The 14040-nt window shown below is 38.2% G+C and overlaps 1 protein-coding gene across 1 annotated transcript in view; it reads left to right on the forward strand.

Moving 5' to 3' along the window:
- Positions 1-14040, forward strand: part of LOC144479045 (glutamate receptor ionotropic, kainate 2) — a 68224-nt gene that overhangs the window by 32497 nt on the left and 21687 nt on the right. The window contains exons 3-4 of the mRNA XM_078197525.1: positions 12765-12920; positions 13759-13970. Coding sequence (XP_078053651.1) covers positions 12765-12920; positions 13759-13970 — 368 coding nt within the window. The remainder of the gene's footprint in view (positions 1-12764; positions 12921-13758; positions 13971-14040) is intronic.

Here is a 14040-nt window from a genome sequence, read left to right on the forward strand (position 1 = left end):
AAACGTTGCAGTACTTATCAATTGTTGTTGCTACCCCAATGTCATTTCAACACATAGAAATACATAGAATACCAGTAATAATAATAAGAAGTAATAGAATAATCTAACTAATAGAATACCAGTATAATAACACATAGAATACTAGTTCATTTTGACTGGTAATTGGTACAAGTGCCAATAACAATAAATATATTTGTTACGAATACATATAAAATAATATAAAGTTTATAAAACTGATTCTTTAATTATGGCTATAAAAGTCATGATATTATTACCGAAAGAAAATGTTACATGCAGTAGAAATTTACAATTAAAATTGCAAAACCAGTCATTTCAAACAAGCAATATCCCATTATACCATATCCTATTTTAGGGATGTAAGACTTCTTCTTTCAGACATCAGAATGACGACCAATTTGGGACATCGTCAAGACGCCTCTAATATTTTACGTAAGATACTAGATAGCAACATCTAGGAGTGCAAATGAAGACGTTCTTTAGACTTAATAAGATATCTAGAATGTACAACAAACGTCTTAGAAACTGTATTATATATCTTGACGTTTTCTAAACGTCTTAAAGACGTCTCGAATGTGTTATAAACTTCCTGGAAACGTCCTGCCGAACTTAAAATGTCTTAACATCTTCCCAAATTGGAAGTCTTTTTAACGTAATAAAAATAACGTCCATTTTAATGATATTAGACGACATAGATATATCTATTTTACGTCCATTTTAGTGATGTAAGACGTTTTCTTTCAAATGCCAGACCGGCGATCAATTTTGGGACGTCGTCAAAACGTTTTTAAAACGAGTCAAATGTTCTACGAATGTCCCAGAAATGTCCTATGTTACAAATCAGAACGTCTATTTTATGGTATAAGAGGTTCAGACCGAAAATGGACGTGTTTAGGACGTTTCACAGACGTCTGTTCTACGACATTCGAGACGTCATTAACGAATAACTTAGATACGTCCTAGAAACGTTCTATACTGCAAATTACAATGTCCATTTTATGACGTAAGACGTTCAAACCTAATATGGAGGTCTTCAAAACCCCCAGTGATTATTTGCAAACAGCGTGCAGCCTATGTGGTCGTCTCCTCAGAAATTTAGTTTAGCGTCGTGTTTATTAACTTATTAACACTATGCCGTCCGCACGTCTAATCTAGATTTTTTTCGTGTCGCGCTGGTGGAACCGACTTACATCATTTCATTTCTTGTGGACAAGATGTCCACACACGAAGGGTTTCTATGAAAACACAAAATTACTAAGTCTGTAATTTACTGTTAGTTAAACAGAACACGCAATACAATTAACTTTCCTTCTACAGTTTTGAATACCACAAGACAGCCACCGGCACTTACCCGATAGTTTTTGCATGGCACCAACGTGGAGCCACCGGACGTCTTAGTGTTGAGCAGGTTAGAAAGTTCCCGAGTCGCGTACGTTTGATCGGACTCCCGTGTGTTTGGGAAAAGTGTTAAACGCCCTTAAACGCTGCAGCGTTCCTTCCGGAAGGATCGACAGGATCCCGTGCAGGCATGGCTCCCTTCCGGTCGTTGTCCAAGTTGGTCGAGCAAAAGAATCCCGGCCGAAACTTTTCCATTCGCTGGGACACCGTTTACAGATCGGCGCCGCGCGTGATCGATCTCCCCGCTTTGTCTTCGCCACGGCGAAACTTTCATTTGCCATTGCGCGAGGAAAAAAGGTCCGGGTCAACGGCGAGTGATATGGAAAATCGATGCCTGGAACGTGACGCGTATATTCGGCCGGCAAATCGACGACGAGCCCCGACGGATGCACCTGTCGCGCGCCGCACGCGCGACGTGTTCAACAGGTATCGCGATCCTTGCGCCGGCAGCTTCGCTTTAATTTCGCTTCTTCGAGATTAAAGCTGTCGGCGATGTCCCGATTTCGATAGGCTGTTTGGCCGGTGTACATATTTTCAACGAGGCTGGACGGTTTTATGGAGAGTTAATGGTACTGTTGTGGCGATCAATTTTTATTCCTTCTCGTGAATCCTGTTGTGTACTGTTGCGAAGAAGTTACAGTAGTTGACCTGGTGTAATAAATAAAGTACGGTATAATTTTGAATGTGGCAAGGTTATGATAAAGGTTTTTATAATATGGGAAACGTTTATAAAAAATTAATTCTTGGGATTGTTTGGAACAACTTTTTCCTTTGCGAAAATGTTCTACAAGGCGTCGTTCACGAGTTATTAATGAAAATCGATGAAAAACAGTTACCGCTTTTCAAGGAAAATATTGATTGAACAAGAGCCGACTACTTTGGAATAGAAATAGAATAGAAATAGAAAGAGAATAAAATAAAATCATTTTATTGCATTGTTTTGTATTGTATTTTAATATATTTTATTCTATTGCATTCTATTGCATTCTATTGCATTCTATTATATTGTGTATATTATATCTATACAGTTTTATATGTCGACTATAATTGGCGTGACGAAAGGATTAATATAATTATTCATTAGATTTTAAAATCACTTGTTCAATTTGTGATGATAGGGACATTAAAACACTGTTTGATATATTTAAATTTAATTATCTTTCGTGATACCTAGTCTATATATAGTGTATGAAAGTTGTATAACGTTTTTATAACTTTATATAAACAAGTTCGATAAGACGTTAGGGGGATTAGGTTGTTAAAGATGGCTAGAAAACTTACAAAATTGCAGTTTTTCACCACGATACAGAATTCAAAAATAATGGCTTCTCGATTTTTTACTTTGACCTTGTGACGAAAATCTAAACAACGCATATATCCCTGTTCTAACGTTCCATTCACAAATTGAACAAACGATTTAAAACCCCAATAAATAATTAGTTTATTATTAAACATAACCGTGCATTTTGCCAAATTGTCAAAAGTTTTTCAATTTCAATGACATTGAAATATGTTATAAAAAGCAACATTCTAAACAACTTTTCCCTTTCCCATTTCAAGATAATCGGCTTAGTTGCCGAGATATTAAAGAAAAACTGTCGTACAAGCACTCGCACAATCCCCATTTTCCTCAAAACGCGGTAATGTACCGCGTTCCCCACCGTTTTTCCTGTATAACTCGTAAATAACGCCTCGCAGAACATTTTTACAAAGGAAAATGTTGCTCGAAACGACCCCAAGAACCCATTTCCATAAACATTTCCCACATAAATGAGGGCAATGATATAAACAATGCTTTTTAACCTCGTGAAAAATTGACCAGAAGAGTTTATAAAACTCCGTCGATCAAATATCTCACATTTCGCTGCACCATGGAGCCACGTTTTCATTTTTAATCCACGGCATGGTTGCACGAACAGCGTAAAAGTATAGGACCGAATATTCCGGCTGCGCTTCGCACGGTGATTTCTTCGGCCCGTAGCGATCAAGATTCTCCGGCGACTTCATCAAACTGTTGTCGAGTAATTAAACATTCCGCGGAGACTTTTCATTTTTTCGCGTGTTCGCTGTCCGCGTTAATTAAGCGAGATATTCCCGGACGGAATAGCCCAAGCCCGGCTGCACGGTAAATAGATAGCGGAGTGATCGAAGGACGTTGAACCGTGAAATTGAATCCCGCGGTTTTTCCATCCGGCTGTGGCCCCACCGATACGTTGTGTAAACGCGGCTTTCGCAGAATTTTCGGTGTCACCGTTGACACAGGTCCCGCTGTTTCTTTATCCGCGAGACAATATTATTCCGCCGGGATTGCCGCGTCACGCGACTTTCAAATCGAATAAGGTTCGAGCTAATCGATGTCTGCGACGCGATTCGCCGGCGACCTTATGGGAATGCGACGCGATGGGTATCGCGTGTGACCGTGAGGAAAATTCTTGGGCGTCGTTCAAACGCTCGAAATAATCGACGATCGGTGTTCGCTGCTTCTTTTACGGTGCAACATCAGTTTTTCGCGTCGATAATGAAGAGTTTTCATTTTATTTTCATTTTCGAATGCTGGACGCAGCGATTTTATTGTTGTCTTATGATTGGTTTAGTAATATTATAGTAGTGTTATAATAATATTATTAATGTTATTAGTAATATTATCATTGATTAAACTATTCATAAAATAATAATACTATAATATACTGTAATACTAATGTTATTTTATTGGTTATTATTTACTTTTTATAACGTTTTAGAAACTCTTAATACTATTTTCAAGTGAGAATGATAATATTAATACTATTATTATTAATTAAAGTATTGTAGTGAACGTTAGTGTGATCTGTGTCATTTTACATACGTGGATTACAATCTTTGGGATTACAACAATTACAAGTGAATGGGAAAGTTTTCCATTAATAATGTTTGCGCAATTTTTGAAATTAATAGAAAATTCTCAAAATCCTTGTTCGTTATTTCGAACGTGGCTCAAAGCTGTGGCGCCCTCGAGTGAGATAGGCTTCAGTCCGTTAGCTCGCGCGCGTAGCAGCAGGTTGAATCCTCGCGCGCTTGTCTCTCATACGCTACTGTTTTTCATTAATAACTCGTTAACAAAGCCGCGGATTGCATTTCAGCAAAGGAAAAGGTTACTGGAAATGGCCTCAGGAACCCCTCATTTCCCGGAGTATGTATAATTTTGATACACCCTGTATAATAGTATACTATGCAATATGCTATGTAATGTATAAAATTATAATATATCATATTCTACGTAATATACAATACAATACTACACTACACTACACTACAGTACACTACACTACACCACACTACACTGCACTACGCTACACTACACTACGCTACGCTACACTACGCTACACTGCGCAACACTACACTACGCTACGCTAGGATTCTTGCCCTTTAAAAAGACGTCTTATTGTAGTCGTTAAAAGGATGTCAAGCTGGATGTCAAGCAAAGGATCTGATTTTTACAATCAGCTAATTAATTTTAATAATCATTCAATTTATTTTATATGTGGAATTAATAAATGTTATTTATACAATCAATGAATGTTATATACGAGTTACAACTCGTTCCGTTCACCGTAAAACAATTATTAAGAATAACAGGCTAACATAATTATTTCAACAAAACAATTCTGCGACAGTTTCGATTCGAGAACGAGTTGCGTACGAACGATGTAATAATGTAAGTAATATTCTATATAATAACGATGGACCATGTTAACATCCGAGCGATCACAGACGGACACAAGCGAGCACGGGCCAACGCATTCGATTAGGACGTTTGAATATTCAATGGCTCCATCTGCGCGCATCACGGTCATACAGACAAACGCGAACGAATATTTTCCTTTGATGTAGCGACACAAGCGTTTACCAGCATTTAGTATTTTCGTGCCCGTGTTTGGTAGCAGCGAAAGCGATTTCAGCGACGACGTGCCGCATTTACGAGGTCGGCGAAGGTGGCCGCCGCAATTCGCTCTAAAGAACTAAACGAGAGATAATTACGTAAGCATCGCGGACAAATATTTTCGAGATCTCTGTTAAACAGGAGTGTGTTTGGCAGCTGTAATCTCACGAGATTATGTTTTCCCTAATTTAGACCAGGTCTGTCTCCTATTCAAATTAGTGTTTAACTTTGCATTAATTCTGCGGGGTGAACGTTGCTTGGGCTTTAGTTTTATTTAACATGCTTGGAAATTAGTTAACTGAAATTACGTTGAATTTTCCCTTTGTGTGTTATTTTATAATTAGCTTGAACAGTTTAATTATTTATCAGAATTAATTTTGTGATATTCTCGCGATATTTTAATAATGATGAGATAGTTTAAAATGTTGTTGTAATATTGATATTACAGTATTTAAAAGGCTATTGTAATATTATAATATTTTTGTTACGTAATTCAGAATATTATTGGAATGCAGTGAATATGTGAAATATTATAATAGTAGTATTGCAGTATTTAAAATATTCTTATAATGTTATTATACTTAAAATTTTATTGTGATATTATAATGTTTTACAATATTATAATATTGTTACGTTGGAAGCTGTCGATTGTGAAGATCGAGAGAAGGCCGTCGGATCGATATTGTGATTCCCGGCCAACGAGGTTGTTTAACGAGAAGAGAGACGCGAGATTCTCTCGAGCTGTCGAAGGGAGAAGACATCAAAATAATACTATAATATTTTTAAATAAGAAGTGTATTTTGTGTAAAGTGTAAATAAAGTTGTTAAAGGATGAGTTCACCGGCGAGGCGAGGCCGAAGCCTTCGCAACAATATTAATATTATGGTGATATAAAATATTGTTATTGTACGGGGCTCGTGGTTAATCTTTCGATTATTCGAGCAGTGTGCGAAACTTGCACGACCTGTGCCGACCAACGATAATATTTAACAAACTCGAAGGACCACCTCCCCTAGCAGGAGGAAAACAAATAGAACAAGTTTGGTATTAACAACTGTATTTCGATAACAATGACCCAGTGCGCCACCAACAAATTGGCGTATAGGGAGTATAACAAAACTTGAACTATAAAGAGACGGGTACGCCACCAACAAATTGACGTACGTCTCCGACCGAATCACAAGTATCTATCTGTGCAACGACTAACTATCTAACTATAAAGAGACGAGTACGCCACCAACAAATTGACGTACGTCTCCGACCGAATCACAAGGTATCTATGTATCTATCTATAAAGAGACGGGTACGCCACCAACAAATTGACGTACGTCTCCGAGCAATTCACAAGGTATCTAGACGAGGCCCGGACTTCTACCCTTGATATAGTCCGCGGGCCTCCCTACCATCTTAGCTAGGGGGTGGGTACAGGGGAGAGTCGCCCAATCCGCAAGGTCTTGACAAGGGAGCTAAACTTTCCCTCGGACAACGCTTGGGACCGAGGAGGGGGTGCCGCGAACGCTTCCAGAAGAGTCCCGTTCCGAGATGCGGGCCTCCGGAAGTCCCCAACATGTGCGTTGCAATCCGTGTCCAACTTTCGCGACTCTCCGAAGTCCCTTGCCGAGGCCCATAGATTTATGGCCGGTGAGAGTGGTAAAACACTTCCGATGAGCGATGCGCCTCGAGACCGGCCGAAAATACTATTTTCTGAAAGCGCGGGTGACAGGCCCACACCGTAGCCAATTTCGACCGTCCCGAGCGCGCGGTCACCGCCATAAACCGTCGAGCGGGCCTCGACAGTTATAATATTATAATATTAATGTTATACTAATAATAACATTATTATAATATCATAATATTGATATTACAGTGCTTGAAATAATATTAAAATGTTTGAAATAATATTAAAATAATATTAAATGTAATATTATAATATAATATTACAATAACATTATTACAATATTACAATATTAATATCATCCCATTTAATCCATCATCATAACATCACAGTATCAAGATTATAATGGATATCATGCCCCTTTTATTTAACGTATGATCGCACGTATACGTCATTCAACATTAACAACAGAATATATCAAAATAAAAGCCAAAAAATAAACAATTTAACATAATAAAAAGCTTAAAACAAGCTTAATACCATACGAATATCCAATATTCACAATATTCAGAAAAAGGTATCCAATTCACTTGTCAATCAAGGGTTTCTCGATCGTCGTTATTCGATGACGTAACGACCGCCTCCGTCAGCGGACTATTGCGTCATGAATCAAGCTTAATAGTCTCTCATTCATTTCGAATTTGTTCGATCGTCGCGTGTCGCGCGTTGGCGTCGACGAGAAAGGAACGACGCTCGTAAGGAACGTGAGACAATCTTCCTAGTTCCTGTTTAATTCCTGTCACGTGGGAGGCTTACGTACCTAGAACTGAAAGAGGACACACTCGGACGTCGTAAAACTTGCCTGTAACTGACTCTCACCCCCTCTCTCTCCCTTTCTCTTTCTCTTCCTTTCTCTGTCTTTCTTTGTATAGAAGAGAATGCGATTGAAATTTAATACCGTCATAAAGCAGCAAGACCGCGAATTATTAACAATGTCCAAGAATTATTTATCGGATTCGGGGAAGTCTTTGCCTTTTTCCGTGCAATTGTGCGATTGATCCAAATAGAAATCAATTAACGATGACGCTGGACGAAACAATGCGATTGAAACCGAATGAAGTCACAGCGTCTAATGTATTATTTATTATTATTTATCCTGCATTATTTGTAATGTACAATTATATACAATTATATATAATCATATTCAATTATTTATAAACATGTACAATCATATACAACTATTTACAAATATGTAAAGTCATGTACAATTATATACAATTATTTACAGATATATACAATCGTATACAATGATATACAATTATATACAATTATATACGAATATATACAATCGTATTACAATTATTTACGAATAAATACAATCGCATACAATCATATACATTCATGTACAATTATTTACAAATATATACAATTGTATACAATCATGTACAGTTATATACTAATTATATACAATGATATACAATTATATACATTTACATACGATCGTAAAGATTCATATATAATTTATAATTTATACACATAAAATATCTGTGCCACGCAAAACGCCATGGCGACCGGGAGTCGGCACTCGTCCACAAAGAGTTAAAAACAGCCGTAGAAATAAAGGGTTAAAAGAACCAAGTAAAAAAGGGAATGATCGATCGATGAACGATACGCTCGTCCGAGTGGTACCCGGAGCCATCGAGCACGCGTACCATTTAATGCGAATCCGTAAAAAATGGTTCCTCGTAGCGGTACCATTTTTCTGCTAGGATAGACTCCGCTCGAAATTCAATTTACTATGAAACGCTGGCCACCGTAAATCATGGGAAATTATTTTCGAAAGAGCCGTACGACGAGTTTATTGGGCCGGGCACCGAGGGTACATATATACGTTCCTGAACGGTGTAATAGCTGTCGTTCTTTCTACTAATGAAATCGTCGAGAGATATGTGCAATGTTTAAATATATTTCTTCGTTATTATATATAGGTTATGTCAGTATTACGTTGTATGTTAAATGTTTAAATATATTTCTTCTTTATTAAAAATTGGCCATGTCAAGGTTCAATCAGTATAACTCACAGTACGAAATTTATACTCCCAGGAAAAATAATATGGCTGTTATTAATAATGGCACTGTCCAGTAAAAAAATTGTTTCCACACCAGACTCGATATAAATATAATTTTAGAATTCTTAACGTTATTTTACAATTTATTTAAATTAATTTCACTTACTACTTTGCGAATAAATATTAAATAAATAATAAAAATGATAAGAGCGCCTAATGCATCGTAAAGAACCTACAGCAAAATTAATGCCAGTTCTGACAATGTTGCAAACTGACTTCTTTTTGCAGGGTTTCTATCATAGCCGGAAAAATGGAACGTTTCGTTGACAGTGGGGGTTTTAGGAAAATCTGGATTTATCGAACGCGGCTCTCCTTTCCTCGGTGTAATGTGAACGACATTAGGATCCATCCTGGTTGCCCTAACTAACCCGAAAATCATGATAAAGTACGCGTGGCACCGAGTTCACAGTGTTCACATAGCAGCCGAGACACTTTGTCAAGTCTGCTTTAACCTCTTGCACTACGACTTCATTCGTAACTACGTGGATAGCAGTATTTATTTCTTATTAATAATAGATAAAAGTCGGATAGAAGATAAATATTTATTGTATGATAAAATTATATTAAGGACGACTTAATTTCGTCACGTAATGGAGACTTGAAGACGGTTTAAAGACGTGAAGTAACAGAATTTGTAGAGACGACTTAAAGATCACTTAAAGGAGGCTTAAAAACATCCCATAGAAAACGTCTTAAAGACGGCTTAAATACGTCCCATAGCAGACGTATAAAATACGGTTTAAGGACGGCTTGAAGTTGTCCTATGACAGACGTTTTCATTACAGTTTAAAAAGGGCTTAAAGACGGTTTAAAAACGACTCCAAATCGGCTTAAAGACATCCCATAAGAGACATCTCTTTAGTTTGATTACTATTGAATTTTGAAATACAAATATTGACTACTACTAAAATATTAAACATTAATATTAGCTAGCACTGAAATATTAAACACTAACATTAATTATCATTGAAATATTAAATAGTAGCATCAATTACCATCGAAATATCAAACATTAAACATCAGTTCCGGCTCCCTATCATTGCCCTACATATATTCAAACAACTATTAATTCCATCATCTCATGATACTTTCTTTTTCACTAAAAATATACACATTTCCACACCCATCACATCACGCCCTACCTCTATTACCTTCCTTATTTAGTGAACTCTATCCTGGCTTCAACGACGATTCAACGAATTCGAGCAAAACGGCACGCGACGCGCGTTCCGTTCAATTGAAACCGTCAGGATACACCCATGGATAGAGGTCGGGACGCGTCGTCGACACTATGCATAATTAAAGGGATGTTTAATGAATTATTTTGACACAGGGATCGTACATCCGACGTGGTGGCCTTATAACACGATCGTGACGTCAGTCAGAGAGATAATTTTGATCATTCAGGCAACATCCTTGGGGCCGGCTGATCGCCGGTCGAACTTGACTGACTGGCGGGCTGCTCCATATCGTATTTCATATCGATACTTAGACATTGGCCCGTAATCCACCGTCAGCTGTCGTGCTTCGACGCCTACGGCCGGATTACGTTGACGGTAATGGCTCCGGACTGTGAAATCAATAATAGTCCGCGATGGTGCAGCCACTGTTTCACCACTGGCTCCCTAACGGTGTGTATCAATCTGTCCCTGAGGGACAGCGAAGAGTGGGAGAGAGAGAGAGAGAGAGAGAGAGGGGAGGGGATAAACTTTCTTTGAAACGGAGAGATAAGGCACTGTTTCCAATTAACTGTTCGAGAGATCCAAATCGTTCTGCAGATGCAAAGCTGTACATTTCTTTTTACTGTACTATAGTAATTTTTAAATGTTTATAAGTTTCGTCTTTAAGCCGTCATTAAGACCTTTGTTATAGGATGTCTGTTTTGGAACGTCTTTCAGCCGTCTTCAAGTCGTCTTTAAGTCGACTTTAAGTTGTCTATAAGCCGTCATTAAGACATTTGTTACAGAATATCTGTTTTGCAGGATACATGTTTCGGGACGTCTTTAAGCCGTATTTAAGACGTCATTAAGACATCTTTAGGACATGTAATATGGGGAGTCCTGAAGCCAACCTTAAGCCCACTTTAAGACCTCTTTTTTAAGTGGTCTATTAAGGGACGTCTTTAAGTCGCCCTTAAGTCGCTTTTAAGTTGTGTTCAAATTGTCTGAAGCCGTCTTTAAAACATCTGTTATGTGATGTATTTAAGCCGTTTATAAGCCGTCTCTAAGATGTCTTGAAGACATATTTAACGTGATTATATTTTACGTGACATATTTAAACAGATTTTACGCCGTCTGTAAGCCAATTCTAAGCAATTTAGACTTTAAACCGTTTTTGAAACGTTTGTTTTGAGACATCTTTAAATCGTCTTCTACAAATCTATTATAGGACATCTTTAAGGCGTCTCTAAGACCTATATTATAGAACATCTTTAATCCATCTTTAAGACATCCCTTGTAGAACATCTTCGAGTTTCCTTTGCACCTAAAACCCCCTCCGTATGAACAGCTCGTGATAATTTTTGTTAAATCGTTCCTCACCTTTCTTTTCTTGCGACCTTTGTGGCGCAGGGCGAAGTGGTTCCGCCAATGATCGTCGTGAAATCCTCGCCGGAAATGAAAACGTTGCTGTGCAAATAATACCGCCCTTCATGATAGCTCCAACATGGCGGCGCTGCTGCCGTGTGACCGATCTCGGATGATTCGCTTCTTTATGAGTCCGATAGATCCTGTCGGATCCATCGCGATTTATATGGGCACTCGTAAAATATTTTCAATTTGAATAACGCCGGCCGGGACGTCGCGAAAACGGCATTACAAACAGCTGGAAATATCGTTGTTGCTTTGCGAAGCGGCGACGATAAAAATGGCGGACACGGCGAGTTACGATTCCAGCAGCAACGTCGTTGCAGGAAATATAGAAAGTTGTTCCGGAGAAATTCTTTGTTACGGTATTACGTGTTTACGGAAATTCGGTCGATCTAATATATATATTTAGATATTTGGTATGTAATATTGAATATTGTAATCTATTTAGTATATTGAATATCGATTATTAAGTATGAAATATTGAATATTGTAATCTACTCAGAATATTGATTATTGAATATTAAAATGTCTTTAAAATATTCAATATGGTAATCTACTTAAAATATTTGAAACACTGACCAATGAAAGGCACGATCAGCTGGTGCGATGCGGCTGGGCCAATCGGCGTAACAGGGCTCCGCCGACTCATTGACTCGGCCATCACGGGCCAGTCGCACTCGATTCTCATTGATCAATTTTTTTTTCATCAATAACTCGATAACTACGCCTCGCAGAATATTTCTGTAAAGGAAAAAGTTGCTTAAACTTACCTCACGTATCTTCCTGTAATATTCATATATATTTATTTTTGTGTATATATAATATAAATAGGTAAATGTAAATACAAAATAAATATAGACAAATAAATATAAACATAAAATACGAATATAACTAAATAAATATAGACGAAATAGATAATAAATTACTGATTCCAAGTGGATGCATTGGCGTAGCGCAGGACTAGTAGCCCAGAAATTAGAAGTCCCAACCAGAGCTCCGCGTTTAGAGGGAAAGTTTCGGTGGCAGTTTCTGCGACAGCTTCGAAATATCTTTGATGCGGCCTCCGAATAATATATCACGTCCTTCATTGTTGTCAGGCGCAATCTTCCACGGCGGCGACGAGGAGCATAAGGCTGCGTTTGAAAAGGCGGTGTACGAAGTGGGGTTCGAGTACGCGGCGCCCGCATTCGAATTGAAGGCCGTCATAAAGTACGTGGAGCTTAACACCGACAGCTTCAAGACCGCCGCGATGGGTTCGTATGAATTTCCAGTAGAGTATTCTGTCTCTCCAAATGTCGCAGTTTTGCTCTACCGTGAATGGCGCGTGCTGCTGCTACGCCACTGTGGTATCAACTATATCTATACGAACTACAGAGGGAGTATCGTAGCCTTGACATAACCTCGAATAACTCGTGAAATATTTTTCGCACGAGAAAATGTTTCGAATAAAAGTTGCTCGGTTTTTAGGGACAAGTAGAGCAGTATAATCGATTTTACGTCATTTTGATATTTTATTGAGATAGGGAGATGATTTAAGTAAATGTTAAGACGCGATTAATTTTCTATTGTGATGGAATTAATTATTTAAATGTAAATGTAATGGAGATAAAAACATTAATCGCTGTATAAATAGTATAGTAGCAATGGTGTTAACATAAATAATAATATAAATATGAATAGTGTACTAATAATGATAATATAAATATAAATAATGTAGTAATAACAGTATAAATGTAAATAGTGCAATAATAATAACAGAGATAGTTTAACAATACTAATATCAATATAAATAGTGAAATAATAATAATAATAATATAAATAGCAAATATATAAATAAAACCTCAAAATTCATTAACTTTAATAGAAATAACTAAGAAAGCTAAAACATTTCCTACGACATCATCTCTGCCACTGTTTTTCCGCATCAGACCCCATCACGGTGTAGCAATCTTGACCCCCGTGCAACCTTATCCTCCGTTCCCACGCAACCGCTTACGTGGCCGCCCCTTCTCGGCCAATCTCGAGGGCGCTTCATTTACACAGTTAACGCGATGTAACTCGCGGAACTCGGGGACACCCTTAACGTTGCAGCCTGCGAGCTCGTCGAGGAAGGTGTAGCAGCGATCTTCGGCCCCTCCAGTCACCATACACACGGGATTGTAGCGAGCATAGCGGCACGTTTCGATATCCCGCACATCGATTATTTCTGGCGGCAAAACGAGGATCTGTTGCCCGAACAGGAGGAGAACAATCGAACCTCGATGACCGTTAACGTGTTCCCCGATAGCGATATGGTCGGCAAGGTAAGCGGAAGTTCTGGCGATACGCGCGGATCAATTCAGGCCGAGATGAGGGGTTTGAAGAAGGGAGGGA

The sequence above is a fragment of the Augochlora pura genome, chromosome 3 (assembly GCF_028453695.1).
Source record: "Augochlora pura isolate Apur16 chromosome 3, APUR_v2.2.1, whole genome shotgun sequence".
NCBI classification, from domain to species: Eukaryota; Metazoa; Arthropoda; class Insecta; order Hymenoptera; family Halictidae; genus Augochlora; species Augochlora pura.